This window comes from Macrosteles quadrilineatus, unplaced genomic scaffold, assembly GCF_028750875.1.
Source record: "Macrosteles quadrilineatus isolate MER2022 unplaced genomic scaffold, UCM_ALF_1.0 Scaffold_6__1_contigs__length_79288215, whole genome shotgun sequence".
Taxonomy (NCBI): domain Eukaryota; kingdom Metazoa; phylum Arthropoda; class Insecta; order Hemiptera; family Cicadellidae; genus Macrosteles; species Macrosteles quadrilineatus.
The window spans coordinates 65117828-65134258 of record NW_026542599.1 but is presented as its reverse complement, the minus strand read 5'-3'; the positions used below and the strand labels follow the sequence as shown (position 1 = coordinate 65134258).

At 35.1% G+C, this 16431-nt stretch overlaps 2 protein-coding genes across 2 annotated transcripts; both read right to left on the bottom strand.

Annotated features, from left to right (window-relative positions):
• Positions 1-1290: 1290 nt before the first annotated feature.
• LOC128997242 (nuclear receptor 2C2-associated protein-like) lies at positions 1291-5612 on the bottom strand. Its single transcript, XM_054422854.1, has 3 exons — positions 5442-5612; positions 4253-4343; positions 1291-1581 (listed from the first exon to the last, which is right to left on the bottom strand). The coding sequence occupies exons 1-3, from the start codon at positions 5465-5467 to the stop codon at positions 1306-1308; spliced, it is 393 nt and encodes a 130-aa protein (XP_054278829.1). The 5' UTR covers positions 5468-5612; the 3' UTR covers positions 1291-1305.
• Positions 5613-14202: 8590 nt separating this feature from the next.
• On the bottom strand, positions 14203-16266 carry LOC128997585 (uncharacterized). Its single transcript, XM_054423223.1, has one exon. The coding sequence runs from the start codon at positions 16144-16146 to the stop codon at positions 14245-14247; it is 1902 nt and encodes a 633-aa protein (XP_054279198.1). The 5' UTR covers positions 16147-16266; the 3' UTR covers positions 14203-14244.
• Between the last annotated feature and the right edge of the window lie 165 nt (positions 16267-16431).

Sequence of the window (16431 nt, the reverse complement as noted above, 5' to 3'; positions counted from 1 at the left end):
GAAGACGTGTCTTTGACAATGTTTTCAAAAACAAAATATATGTATTTTTACAACATTTTGTAATTCTTTTATGACGAGACTGATAGCATGTATTTGTTGAATGGTCAAATAAATTCTTGATTCTGTCTTAAGCACCATTTTTATAATGTCAGGTACGGTGACAAGCAATCATCCTAGATACAAATTCCATTTTAAAAATCGTCAAAATTCCTCCTTCCTTTAAATTGTAGAAACTAAACTTTTGTCCCACATGCTGGTGGACCGATAACTCAAGTACCTGGTTCTTCCGGCACAGACAGAATAACGGTACGTCCAGAGTGCACGCCGATTCAGATTCAGCTTTTCGGCGTGTGGTTAATCTGAGTCAGATATTTTGTTGGTGGTCACAGTGGAAACAGGAAATATGCCATCGGTACTGACTCGGTTAGCAAAGAAGAAAGTCAGTCGTTGTTATGGAATTGTCGGATGAAGAATTAACGTGTAAAATGATAATGTCTGAAACTGTAGTGAAGTTACAACCAGTGGAAAATGAAATCATGATATTACATATCTCTTTTCCCATAGCTAGAAATGATAGAGCTTATTGCTACATTGCGTCCAATGGAGGAGTCCGAAACCACCAAAACTTATTATTGTAATTGTAAGAAACTTGTGAAACCTACACTAACAAACCAATTTTCATGAAGAGCGTTTAGTGGTAACCCTAAAAAATGCCCTAAAAGTAAGGATAAAAAATTAAATATTTTACGATAAAAACTAATTTATTTAATTAAATAGTAAGCGTACGAACAAAATCGGAATCGGAATCTAAAACCAGAATGAAGAATTAATTCCGGTAAGCAGGTGCCTGCGCACGGGCTTGGAAACCGGCAGCCACTACGGCCACTTCCATTTGAATGCAAGTGCCATTCCTGCCGCCGAAAATCTGAATCTAAATCGGTGTGCACTCTGGACGTACCGTAAGAGGCAAAGTAGTATAATGACAGACAAGCCATTCATATCAACCTATAAGATGCACTAATATTTCTTTTAGTACTTTAAAATAACTAAAACAATCCTAACTTCCACCGAAGCTGTGACAGTGTTTCATCTTAAACAGTCACGAGTAACGATTCAGACGTATTCTTCCACCAATCCGACTAGAGATTTTTTTAAGGACTTAACTCAACTGCATCGTTCTTTGAAAACTCTAAAACCCCTAACACTCCCTCTTCAAAATTCAATATCAAATATTTTATGGCAATTACACTACTAAAGGTTGCAAATTAAATCTATCAAATTTGATTTAAGTTCTGTATATATATTTCATAGAAACAACAAACTATAAATAACAATTCGTCCAAAAAAGTCTGTACTACTTGTAAATACTATTCTCACTCTTTTTGCAGTTACTGGTTCTAAAGGGAACTCTTGAATTGTATTTACATCTTCCGGATAAAACTTGACAACACACTCTTCGCCGTCAGATTTCTGGATTTCTATTTGACAATCTTTGCCACAAAACCCACCTTGGAACTGTATAACTAACTTGTTCAACAGGAATTCATCTTTAAACATGACAGCGATCCATTGTGGTGATCCCTGAAACAAAATGAATCAAAATAATGACAAATTTCAGATGGTTATTGTTAGATAGGAATTTGTACCATTCCTGAAATATTTTCAGCCACGGAATGATAAGGTTGTTAGGGAAAGGACATAGTAATGTACTATCAAGGAAAAGGATTTCAACTGTCATCTTTTGGCTCTATAACTAGTGTTTTTGTGGCAGTTGTACATTCTTTTATATCATACGGCAGGCGTCTCTAATCTACGAACCGCGGGCCAGATTTTATCCAGCCCGCAAAGGCCTGCTGGGAAGTAATTATTTTTATATAGGTAATTGGTATAAATCGATGATCGTCAAGTTGCGGCACACGTAAGAAATTTTTTCGGTCTCGGTGATATCATGATCGTCGTATAAATGTTGCGGTCTGTGTGATAACGCAATCACGGCAACACTCGCGAGCATATTTTGCGGTCTCGGCTATACCATGATTGTCACTCATAGTTGTGGCAATACCCCGAAGTAAATATTGCGGCCTCGGTGATAACGTGATCATTATTCACATTTGCGGCAACACTCCCGAGCATATTTTGCAATCTCGGCAATACCACTATCGTCTCCTGCGATCGAGACTGCACTATGAACATATCTCTTGCGGTTTCAGTAAAATGTCTATGATGCTCTCCAGTGATCCTGATTTACTTATGATGGGAAAAGATAACCAATGGAATACCGTCAATGAATTGAAGCTCATTGGCTATTGGTGATCATTGTAGTCCTTGGTCCCTACAGAGTTCAAGTACAATTCTCCCAGGTTGGCTAGTTACCCAGATACACTGTTTAGTTATGTATAGTACACCTCTCTCACACTTTCCAGTTTTTTCCAATAACAGAAAATTAGCTGTAAACATGTGCCTAATGATTAAGCTATCATAATACAGATCTTCCACGCTGTGTGATCGCTTTGAATTGAAAACAATTGTAAGGATCAGGACAACAAACTTTAACCCTGATTTGGCTGACATTAAAGTAGCAAAGTATAATAATATTCAAACTTCATCGCTGAGCTCTTGAACTACCTCTTTGTGGGTTAGCTTAGAGGGCTACCTTTCTAAACTGAAATTTTGATGGTCCGGGCCCGCCTTTCCTCCAAAAATTGTCAATGTGGCCCTTGAGCAAGTTGGGGACCCATGTCATACAAAATTAGTGTGTATGGAAGGATCTCAAAAACAAATCTTGATAGAATACTTCTGTTAGGTCTACAAAAGAAAATTTTTAGATCAATGATAAATTTAAATTGGAATTAAAGTGTAAAGTATCTTTTTTCTAATTTGGAAATCCTCACCTTTTTTGGAATTCATATTTATAAGACCAATAAAATATACTAAGCAGCATCATTTGCAAAAAAAAAAAAAACTAACAAAAAACTGTTAAATTAACCATTTTTGTTACCTACTGAGATTCTAAACATGATATTAAGGATGCTATAGCTTACAATAAGCTATTGACTACCAGTAAAAGCCCCCATATTCCACAGAAATCAGTAATTTACATCAGCGCGATGTGTCGGTGGCTCACTCTACCTACGTCTATTTTGACTTTAATACTGGTGACAGTTTTGACATAAGGTGAAATGTCTAATTCCATCAATAGTCAAAGGTTAAACAGACCTTTGAAGTCAACTAACAACTGGTTAATAGAGTCCACTAACCTCTTGACACGTTCAGTGCGGGTTACAAAAATTGATGTAGAGCGTCTCGAGCGCTCCTATCGGCCTACATCAATTGATGTAGTCGCACTACTTCCACTACATTAGTTCAGTATGAGCTCAGCCATTGCCGGGGAACGTTATAATCGTTGCCAGCCTGTAGCTTAGAATGTGAGCATTATTCTGGTGTAGGTTGGTACTAAAATGTCCTGTAAAAAACCCGTCTGGCAATGATTTTGTCGCGGCTTTGGGGATTTTTTCTCTTCAAGAAACATTACAAAGACACTGGCTACGGATTCAGGCAGTGCTGCTATCTTTGGGTGTTTCAGTGAACTACATCCACTCTCAGGGTAATGCAACACAATCACCGCTACTCTTTTGTTATTCGCCTGACTGAAATATTTTAATGCCAGTTGCGTTCGCTGAGTCGGTTGCGCGCCGGGGCTTTGCCTGGGCCTCGCCGCCATTGGCGAGTGCCTATTTGAAGGTATACTACACTGAAAGTGTTAATACGTTCGCTGCATCCCACCAATGGCAGGCGTAGCCCTAGTGCGACGCAGCATCAAGCATTCCCGTTTGGCTTTCAAATATTTTGGTCTGACGAATAGCAAATGATGTGCAGTGATGTTCTGCGTTACGATGAGAGTCGACAAACACTCACACACACTTAGCCGGTCCCATTGTATTTCCAATTGAAGGGAGAAAGACGGGACAACAAGTTGATTTCTAAGCTTGCCAGAAGGGGATTTTATAGGGAAATTTACTACAAACCTCAATAAAGCACCCATTCTTAGCTTAATGCAGACATAAAGATACCCATTCTTACCAGAGTGCTGCTGCCCATAAATTGAAAGGAATGTAGGCGATGGTGGCAGAAACGAACTAGAGAACATACCCGATGAGTGGCCCGCAGTGAAGGTGTTAAAAAAGTCCCTTATTAGTCTCAAATCAGGTAAACTAAACTACAGTGTTGTGTGTGAGAAAAAACTAGAACCTACCTGATCAGAACTCCAGCAAGTTTCCTCATTTCCATCAAACAAATACTTTTTCCCATACATTTTGGCATCCTTATTTAGCACTGAGCTCACTCTGAAAAAATAGTGACCTGTGATTAAAATTGAAACAATATCTTACATTTTGCATAGTAGCTGTTGTTTTATAAAAAATATCAATATTATAGCCTGTAAAGTCATTCTTTTTCTTACTTTTTCCAAAATCCTGAACTTCATGTCTTTTAAGGCCTTTGAGGCAGAGTAATGAAATAAACAAGAATGAAGAATAAGTTGAAGAATAAGGCATAAAGATGTTGTATTTAGAAGTAGATTGCTAGAGTTTTGACTGTAGGGTACCGATGTTTTATTTTTACATGATAGGTACTGTAGGCTATTTTGAAATTAATTGTTTTGTTAAAAACTGGCCCCAAATAAAGATGGTTAGGCCTAGTACTTGTTTTACGTGTCAAAATACCTAAGTTCAATGGCTCTGCCCCAGTGGTGTAGGTATAAATTGCCATGTTAAAAAGCCTACTAATCTTAAACAAGGACAATTGTATCCAATACTAACTTAGAAGAGTTTGATTTAAGTTAGCTTAACGCGATCACCACTTATGCCAACTTTAGTCAGCAACGCCAGTACTGCTGTGTGGCACGTGCAGACAATAAGCGCATTCAAATTTACTTAAATTTTCTGGGTCACTGTAAGCTTCAAAGCCATTGACAAGGGTAGTTGTTGAGCGCTACCAGTACCTTTATCTTTTTCATGTTTGTACTGTCGTATGAGTTTTGAAAGTTATAGGTTTAGTTTAGGAGGTAGATACCATAGGGGCTTAGTCGTAGGAGACCGCACACACTTATTATTCAGCATTCAGCGTGTTAAATAGTTGGACACACTAAACAATTAGCAGCATTTTTCTCCGTAAAATCAACTGGAGTTTGTTAAATTCGCTGAGCAAACTTGCAGTGAAGCTTTTTTTCTTGATCATTACCGTATCTTAATAGGCTAATGAAGAGTTTCTCTAGTAGGCTCTCTACAAAGCTACTATAGGCCTACTATTACTGTAAGCCTTGGAAGCATTAACTTAATATGCCGAACTATTTCTATTGAACTTGGTATTTGTGTGTACTATAATGGTATTTGTATGGTATTTTTGATTTGAATATCCTTGATGATTGAGAAACTGGTTCTTACCTGGAATCACTAATTAACGTCTTCATATCCACCTGAGGTGAAGATTGATATTTTAAAAATTAAAATATCCAGCGGAAGTATTGCAAAAATTATGACAGTTGATGATAGATAATAACTTATCGGTGATACATTAACTATTCATTCAAGCATTTAGCCAATTTAGCCTTTTTTCAGATGACTTGATTTTTGGAGGTTATGTTGTTGTTGTGTTTTATGTTTTTCTGCTTTTTTTTACCTCTGGTGAATTATTTCCTCTCGTATAAATGTACCATGCAGCTGCGAGAAAAAGGCAAGAAATGAATCATTGATTTTATCATCAACAGTTGGTTTAATTATACAATAGAGTATACTTTTATTTGAGAGCTAATTTTTTACATTTACTGTAATTTCAATATTAAACTAGATGTCGGAAGCTATACAAAGCACCGAAAATAACTTGGACGTTTAAATATTTGTTTTAAAAAGAAATCGATAGTAGCTTTAGAAGTACAATAGATTAAATTGAATAAAACATTGAAGCTACTTCAAGTCTGGAACCATCGATTATACCACAGACTAACAACGCAAATCTATGATTAACCATAGACTATATCCATAGATAAAACCAAGTCCCTTATAACCAACAACCAACAAATCTGAATTAACATATGGTACTCAGATTTGTTATCCATGGACCAGCCCAAGACAATTATTTTGTAAGGTCTTCCGGTGCCGCTGGGATGGTGTTAGTTTCTGTTATTTAAACCAAACCCTCGTTTATTCAAATGAAACGATCTAATCATAAAAAATTACTCGTTCACTACAAAGTATAGTATTATAACATTTTAAATACTTTTTTGTGTATATAAAAAAACGATAAATCAACAAATCAACCCTAAAATAATATAAACGGGAACATCGTCCATAGGCTACTAGAGCTTGGAGCCATTGACATATATAATAAGCCCAGTGTCAAAAAAAACATGAACTACTATAGACATGAAAACATAGGCCTCAGATTTTACAACAACAGAGTGAAGTCAACTTAAGTTGTTTAGAGACCATAGATAAAACATACTCCCTTTTGATTAGACTATACTGGAACTTAAAATAATCTAAACACTTTATTATTACTATATAAAGTGTGTTAAAATTTGTTATGAAGATTTTGCAAATTTTTATGAGGATATTTCACTGTTGGATATGAACGTAGGCTGCTGTTGTTTTTATAGTTTATGAACTTCATTGAATGACACAAAATTTTGAAGGACAAAGTTTCCCAAGTAATAAGACAAAACTGAGATTATTTAATCTCCCCAGATCTAAGGTTCTGTACGGTCTTTTATTAACTCGATACTCAAGACCATTTTACTTCTTCGAAACAGATTTATCAGTTGTTGGGCTATATAAGTGATAACTATATAGGAGGTGCCAAAGTAAACTTGATTATATTATACTAAAGAGATGAGGTGGGTCCTCGCCTTCCACACCTCCTCACTTGTTAGGCTTTAAGACTGCTCAACCTCTTATCGTTGAGAGGAATTTTAAAGTCTTGCTTGCCCCTAGCCTCACATCTTCTACTCAATCTGGACCTAAAATATGCCAACGCAGCCCACTTCAACCCTCCATTATCTGACTTCATTGCCCACTAAGAACTCATCCATGCACATTTGACAGTGCCCAAATCTCCACACTACTCACTGGTAAACACCTAACTTCACCTCTTAAGTTTTGTGACACACTGAATAAAAATTAATTGTGAAGTTTTTTCAGCATTTGTCAAGTTCCTTTCCCATCCAATGCTGATGAGTATGTGCGTATGCTCTAATAAGCCTCAAAATGGGCACTTCTACACAGAGCTCCAACTATAAGGGAAATGAAATGTAACACTCAAGAGAATTAGAGATTTCTCAGCTGTTTTGCCTTTAGTTACACAATAAGTTACAATTATTTATAGTCTAGGCATATTAGGAAAGTTAGCAGAAAGTTTATAGGTATAGTCCTAATCATCACTTTTCTTTATGTTTTTTGGGTCGCTGAACACGAATATGAGGTTTGCTGACAGATATTTTGCCCGGAACATTGGTTATTTTGTGAAAAACCTTAAAATTTGGGCACTTTTTTTGGTTTTTCGGGCAAATCTCGGTAAGTATGGGTTTTTGAGAAAATCCTGCTTTGTAAAGTTAAAGATGACAAAATTTACTACAAGTTTCCTATATAATGTTTGTTTCTACGACGAACCGTTTCGCCACTAGAGCACACTAAAAAAGGCCAGAACTACAAAAAACTAAAAACATTGCTAAACCCATGTAGCACAGATGGTTGGGCCAACGTTGGCCAACTGTGGGACAGTTGGTCGATGGTTGGTTGGAGCTTCCACAACCAACCAACCGTTGTCCAACTGTATATCTCGTAGTTGGGCCAACCAATATTTACAACTGTGGACCAACATTGGTTCATTGTTAATGAAATACATTAATATGCATTGCTGGGTATCATACATCAAGCCAACCATTGTCCAACCGTTTTTCACTCCGTTGGACCAACAAAAGATACTTTTGTTGGACCAACAATGGTCCATAGTTGAGTTTACACGACTTTCATTCTCTGGGTCTAGCTTTCACAACATAATTATAATAAAATATCTGGTTTTACAATACCTTTATCAGTTCCAAAAGTTTCCAAAAGTTTTTGGAACTGTTAAAGGTATTGTAAAACCAGATATTTTATATATTACAGTTCCGGCGCTACAACAATGAATTTTAATAATTTTAATAATGCAAATATTTTTTAAATTAATATTCTTTAACTTATTTGCAACAATTTAAGGGGAAAGAGTAATTAATCATATAACAGGCAATTATAATAGCATTAACAATCTAACGGTAATTAATTAATCATTCAAATACCAGTATCCTCTCTATCTCAAAAAAAAAAAAAACTACTTATGATGCCTTAACAGATTAACAGAATCATATTATACTGTGTAGTATCAAAAATGTTTGAAGTATTGCGACCATTGCAACTGTCGGCTACTCTTTCACCACTTGAAAACTCTCTATATCAGCAATCACAGATAGCTCAGTGGTGAAGTAAGAGGCTCATAAGTCGAAGGACCCGGGTTCGAGACCCGTCTGGGCCAAAAAAATTTTGTTCTAGTTTTTTTTCAAAATTTGTTTTTATGAACTATTTAATCAATTTACTCAACTAATAATTATGCTTTTCGTACTAAATCTTTATTATTTTGTGTGAAATAAAACGGTTGGACAATGGTTGGCTGGAAAACAGTTTAAAGAGGTGACATTTCTACCGTTGGCCAACTGTGTGGCTCCACAATTTACCAACGTTGGCCCAACCATCTGTGCTACATGGGAATGCTGCCGTTTTACATTACGTTTCCATGGAAACAACCCATGTTACGATAATTTTAACTATTTATGCATGATAACAAACTGAAACACACTTAAAATACCCCCGAAGCAGCAAACCTGCAGACTAAGCGAATTTACATTTCCCTGATTGGATTTACACTAAAATGTCTCCTAGAAATATCACATTTATTCCCTATTTAAATAAATGTTTAACGAGATTTGCTGCAACAGGGAGGGTAAAAAGATTGTTTTTTTTTAAAAAAGGAAATGATTTAGTATGAAATGAATGCATTTTCCAAATTTGATCAAAATATGTTCATAAACATAAACAAGCAAACTACAAAAGTTTACTTAGTATCCATAAGAATAACATGGGCATTTTAAATTTACAGATTTTTGGAATTTTGTCCGTAACCATTAGGCGCATAACAACGCTTAAATATACTAAACTATTTGTTTGTTTAAGCTCTACAAAATGGTATGGAAAGAAATCGCTAAATTTTAAGTTTATATGGTCAAAAATAGGAAAAACCATTTTTACCCCATAAAACCCCCCATAAATCCCTGTTTCCATAGTCCGATCATGCTGGGCAAAACCAAAAATGAAAATAAACCCTAATCGTTTTACAAAGGTTTTACATTGGGTTTCCATGGAAACAACCCATGTTACGATAATTTGAACTATTTATTCATGATAATGAACTGAAACACACTTGATAAATCTATGCCAAGATGTATGACTGACTGCTGGAACATTTCCCGTTCCCACAAAACACCCATTTATTTTCTCAGCACAGAGATGTGTCTGGCCACAGGGTTGACTGCTATAGTGGTTGAGAAAAAAGGATGAAATACATTAAAAGAGTTGTAGATAACTTTTAACTTTGGTAAGGTCAAAATCAGACGAGCAGACCGTGTCTAGCCACTTGCCATAGTAAATAACGCGATGAAAGTAGAGAATTCTTACCCGTAAACCCCAACACATTGTTTCAACGTATCAGCATCGCTAAGAATTCTGATGAAGAACTAAAACACTTCTTGTCCTTCTGACAGAGAAAATTCCAAACTGTAAATTTAAAATGCCCATGTTATTCTTATGGAGACTAATAAACTGTTGTAGTTTGCTTGTTTATGAACATATTTTGATCAAATTTGGAAAATGCATTCATTTCATACTAAATTATTACATTTTACTAAAAACACCTTTTTACCCTCCCTGTTGCAGCAAACCTAAGTACAGAGGTTAAACCTAAGAAGCAGTTTAAGTATCCATTATGAAATAAAAGATTGTAAAATATTGAGTCATTGTGTTCGTTATGTCTATTGAACGCAAATCTATCTTCTATCTATATATTAATAGGCAAGCATGTTTCTTTAAAACCTTTTTTCTCAGCTCGTGTTCATCGTAGGGAAAATCTACGCATACCGTTAGAAAACTATTTTCCTGTAGGTGTGCAGAATCCTTTTATAAATTTAAATAGGCTCAAAGATAAGCACAAAAAATGAGTTAAAAAATTGAAAATATTAACATGGATCTTATGCGTTGCCATGCTGGTAACGAAATAACAACGAAATATAAACAGAAAACCAAAACAAATGGAAGAAACTTAAATCACATGTTTTATTTACAGTGTGGGGTGAAAATAAATAAGTGAATACATTACGTATTTTTGGTCGAGTTTCGACCACTGGACGACCTCTTGTACTTATTTAATACGCAAGCACGATTTTTGTGACAATTACTCCTCCGAAACTACTGAACCGATTGACATGTTTTTGGTGTCATTGGAAAGAGCGTAACGTGAAGTTGTGCAGGAAACCTTCTTTTTAAGGAAATAGTTAGAGAGTGAGGCCCTGGGGCCCTTTAAAGTTTTGTATTTCTCCATAAGGATAACAAGGGAGATCATTTTTATTTATAGAAACATATGTTTGTTACTTGAAAATAGTCAAAGTCTACTACATAATAATTGCTGTGTATTATGACTGTTAATGTATATTACATTTCAATCAAGGATTGTGTGCCTTAAACTTTACTCATAATGGATCTCAATACTTTATTTTCATGCTGGGAATAGTAAAATTTAGTTGAGAATAAGTTACCATATTTAGAAAACTTTACTATAATAATTGATGTATTTAAAATCACAAATCTTTGACATTATTAATTCATTAGAAACGAAACAGCTGATCGAGAAATCAAACAAATCATCTACTTCATGCGAATAATGTTTTTACACAAACATAGTTTTTTTTAACCAATAACTTGATTATTTTTTACTGTACTTCTTTGCAATTGCTCGATTTCGAGCAACATGTACACTAGTGTTGTTTTATTAATTCCTTGGTCTTCTAATAATTTTAAAAGGTCATCTTGAGCTCTATCACTAACTAAAAACTTTTCTAAGGACTTGATTCTTCCGCTGTCCACCCAGTAATCCAACATTCGGCCTTGATTTGATGCAAAGCCCATAATGTCCAACGGGTTATACATCTTTTTACCTCCATATGTAAATTTGGAAAATGCATTCATTTCATACTAAATCATTTCCTTTTTAAAAAAAAAACATCTTTTTACCCTCCCTGTTGCAGCAAATCTCGTTAAACTTTTATTTAAATAGTGAATAAATGTGATATTTCTAAGGAGACATTTTAGTGTAAATCCAATCAGGGAAATGGAAATTCGCTTAGTCTGCAGGTTTGCTGCTTCGGGGGTATTTTTAAGTGTGTTTCATTTTGTTATCAAGAATAAATAGTTAAAATTATCGTAATATGGGTTGTTTCCATGGAAACGTAATGTAAAACGGCAGCATTTAGCAATGTTTTTAATTTTTTGTAGTTCTGGCCTTTTTTAGTGTGCTCTAGTGGCGAAACGGTTCGTCGTAGAAACAAACATTATATAGGAAACTTTTAGTAAATTTTGTCATCTTTAACTTTACAAAGCAGGATTTTCTCAAAAACCCATACTTACCGAGATTTGCCCGAAAAACCAAAAAAAGTGCCCAAATTTTAAGGTTTTTCACAAAATAACCAATGTTCCGGGCAAAATATCTGTCAGCAAACCTCATATTCGTGTTCAGCGACCCAAAAAACATAAAGAAAAGTGATGATTAGGACTGTACCTAAACTTTCCGCTAACTGCCACTTATATTCCTAATATGCCTAGCCTATTATGTGATAAAGTGGGATAATTAAGTTCTTCTCTACACAAACACAAGGAATGACTATGACCTTTGACATTCCATCCGCTTGTTCAATTTGAGGCTAGTTTTTTTTAACCAAAATCGTCGTAGTTGATGTGAGCCACCACAGATATTGTGCTGATCTAAATTACTGAATTCTGTTGAATAGACAATCTTTTTTACCAATTCAAACTAATGGAATGACTTAATTAAGGTTTAAAATAGAGTTTTTTAGTCACTAGCGCATTCTATGACTGTGGATCACACAACTACATTCTTTTTTAACAAAAAATAGTCAATGCTATGACTTTGCTTTTCACAGTGATTTGTGTATGGGGGTAGTACAAAAAAGTTTTGAATAAATAGAAAGTAAGACAATTTTATTATTGTGTTATTTGTTAATATGTTTAACATAAAAGTCAAAAACAAATTTAATTTGACTATTTATGGGTTGTTTCCAAAGTTATCTTAGTATAATATTTTTGGTTATTTCAGTGTCCAGAACTTGAATTATATTAGATGTAATTAGTTGCCTTTGTTGTTGTTGCCTGGGTTCTTGTAGGTAAGATGTTTTGTGTCACCCTGCATTTCGCCACCTTGTTTGGCATCTTCAGGGGGTCTTCTCGTGACTACCACTATTTTAGTCTGGAGACATGTCGTCTTAGGGTCAGTCAGACGTTAGGAAGTCTTTCTTCCATATGCTGTAAGAAGATGGATTCACAAGACCTCTGAAGATGCCACACATGGTGACAAATGCATAGGGGGACACAAACTTATTTAACTTATTTGACTGAGGCAAGAACAAGGTTACTGTAAATGTGATGACAATAACCATAAATCAATTAGTTTTTAGCTCCTTTTATATGGAAGAATTTGGTATTATTCATCGAATTCAAAGAATGAATAAACTAAATATGATATACATTTTAGAACCTCAATAACAATAATTAAAACTCTCATGGGTATTATTAAATGAAACTTTTATTGAAGTAAAATCAATTTTAGTAAATTTTAAAAATCACACAAGTTTTAAGGATGGCCTCTTATGTTATGAAAGTTCCACTGAATATCTATGACTAATTTAACTCGAATAAATATAATTAATATGTACAAACGTTTATCACAAAGATTACCCTAAGGCTGTGGTTTCCTAGACGCGTAATAGATGCGCTGCGTGTGCGCATCTAAGACGCAGCACACTTGTCTTATGGAGTTTCATGTAAGCGGTTTCCTAGGCTGCGTATCTAATGCGCGCGCATCTAATACGCGCGCACCAATAGCTGCGTATTTGACCGACTGCTCTCAGAGCAGTCGAATCTGAGTTACGCTGCGTTTTAGACATGTCTTGTGCAATGGATTTGGAAGTAAATGTTGTACATAAGGCAAAATTCTCCAACAGCGACGAAAAATTGATTGAATTTGTCTCTTCTAATGACATATTATGGAAATACTTTTCATACAATTAAAATTTTATAGTATTATATTTCATATCATTCGTTATGTAGTGTTAATTTTCCCATAATGTGTGATTTTAATATTTAATCCCCTTGTTACATGTTCTCTACAATTAATTTGTCCTCACATATTTTCTTATTGTTGTTACTGTATTAATAAATAAACCTAAATATTCTTTTCAAGTCAGCACAACCAACTCCCAAATATAAGTGTCCCCATAATTATTTTAAGAACTCCCGAACATCTTAGTAATAACTCTATATTAATTACTAGCATAGTACCCAAACTTCTTACAGGGTTGGCGTATAAGTACAAAATGATAATTGCAGTTATACTTGTAAAAGGTATTTTCATCGATTCGGTAAATCCCGAATAGGTAAATATAATAACAGTAAAAGCAAAGTTTGACAGGGTAAATGAAGAATTATTGTTTTCATTTTAAATTGACATGTTTGCTTTAACACTACAGTTAAAAGATGCGTGAAGGCCACGTATAGTTCCTAACATGTACTTTCCACTGCTTACGCTTCTTCAAAGCTTTTAATGCCAAAATATTCATTTCATTATCTAAATCATCGTATAACATCATAGTAGCCACTAGTAATCTCTCCCGTGAACTTATATTACGCACCAACCGTATGTATTGTACGCAGTCTAGGAAACCACTCACGGCAGCTGCGTTTTTGGACCTGGATAAAAGACGCTGCGCATCTAAACTGCTGCGCATCTACTACGCGTCTAGGAAACCACAGCCTGAAATCACAATATACAGTGGATGCTATTCAATAATGCACATAAATTCCCATAGCTCGTATAAAATCAGTTTTCTGGCTCCTGTTTAAAGACTTTACACGATATTTCCAACTGAGCTTTATAAAATGCAATAGCGATAGTCACAACCTGGTCTACGTACTTGTATTTCACAATCTCGGGTCCGTAAAGATTGCTGTCTATCCTCTCCAGCGTGTACTGCGCTAGTCCCAGGAGTTGACGGAACATTTCCATCTTAGGGTTGGGCTCTCCGAGCACTGCGTACTCCAACACAAACGCAGTGTGACCCTGGTACTCACTTCTCGGAATAATCAAATGGAACAAATTGTTAAACTTATAATCTTTGTTTGAAAAGATGAAATTATGGTTTAGTAAGCGGCTAAGAACATTTCCCATTATCGTGTGATATTCTTCCTCATTCCGTAAGGTAGAGTTCTTGAAACTGTCAAACACACTGTCCAGATTTTCTTTAAGAAGTTTTAACTGGCTGGTTATCAAACAGCCGACAAAATCGTATAAGTCGTTGATCCAAATATCGTATTTCTCGCAGACCCAATGTGTTTTAAAGTCTACCAAGTAGTTTCTGATTGCCTGATTTGGTATTTTTAAAACATAATGGTTCATATTGTTATTGAAGCAGTTTAAGTATCCATTATGAAATAAAAGATTGTAAAATATTGAGTCATAGTGTTCGTTATGTCTATTGAACGCAAATGTTGTTTTATTAATTCCTTGGTCTTCTAATAATTTTAAAAGGTCATCTTGAGCTCTATCACTAACTAAAAACTTTTCTAAGGACTTGATTCTTCCGCTGTCCACCCAGTAATCCAACATTCGGCCTTGATTTGATGCAAAGCCCATAATGTCCAACGGGTTATACAACTTTTTACCTCCATATGTAAACTCTCGGTACCAATACCTCATTTTCCCTGTTGAATTTTTATCTGTTGGAATATCAAAGTTGTGAAGAACATCATCAACTTCTGAATCTGTGAAGCCAAAATAATCAGAATATTCCTCATCATGGATTGATCTAACACACATACTACTGTTGGGAAACAAAACACTTCCTACCCAAGGTAGCGTCCCTGTAATTAATGTCCTTTTCATGTACCAATTCTCAGGCAACTCCTTAAACATATCTACAAGCAAAGATTTTACTTTGATTTTTTCCTCCTTCGGAAAGTTTTCTTCCGCATGGTTAAAAGGGGTGTCAAATTCCTCCACTAACACAATAATTTTCCGTCTATAATGCTCAAACAGAAGTCTGCTCAGAAAGTACAACCCATCGATCAAACTAGTTGTATCAAGTTGATTGTTTTCGTAATACCTCGCAAGGCGTTTTTTATCAGTAGCATTCAACATACGGCTTTCATTGGTGAAGTAAACTCTCAAGTATCTATGTCGTGCATACAGATTTTTCATTTCTTGTTTCAACTTATCTTCAATTTTTTTGTAATTTGCCCCAACAATACTTGACAAGTTAAACCTCAACACAGGAATCATACCTAGACGTTTCATTGTCTTCGAGTCATTAGCGATTTTTAATGGTTTCAACTCTTTAATTTCCGTTAGCACTTTTGTAGACTGTTTTGGAAGCGTAACTTCACCGCCTTGGAATAACTTATGATATTTCCGATCCATTATTTTTGTTTGTACACCAATATTGTTGGTTTCTACTTCAAAAAACCTTTGTATCATATCCATGTTGACGGTCTTCCCCCACTTGCGAGGTCTAGTTATGATTGTCGCTCTGCATTTGCTCTCAAGAAATTCTTTCATCATCATTGTTTTGTCTACAAATATCCCTTTTGTTACCAGTTCATCGAAGGTGTATACTCCTCTATGCACTTGAGCAGGCTGAGCAGCACCAGTAACCACAGTCTGAACACACAACAGGTAAACTAACAGTGAACACTTATAAAGAAGTAAACTAAATATTAACTTCATTTTAACAATAGTGATTAATAAACATTAATGATCTGTTTATCAGTCAAAAGATTGGCCATGAGATTAAATCCGTTGCATTGTCTTTTGCTACATTTTCAATCCATCTTTTGTAAAAAATTACTATCCATACAATGTTTTATTTATTTGTCAGAATATAATGGATTGGGCTTAAAATTAAAGTCTGATTGTGGACGGATGAGAAATTTAATTTTTTTTAGATGCATTTGAACTGCTTTCCTCCTTTAGTATAATGTCATATTGTCTTCAGAAAATGAAAAACCCCCA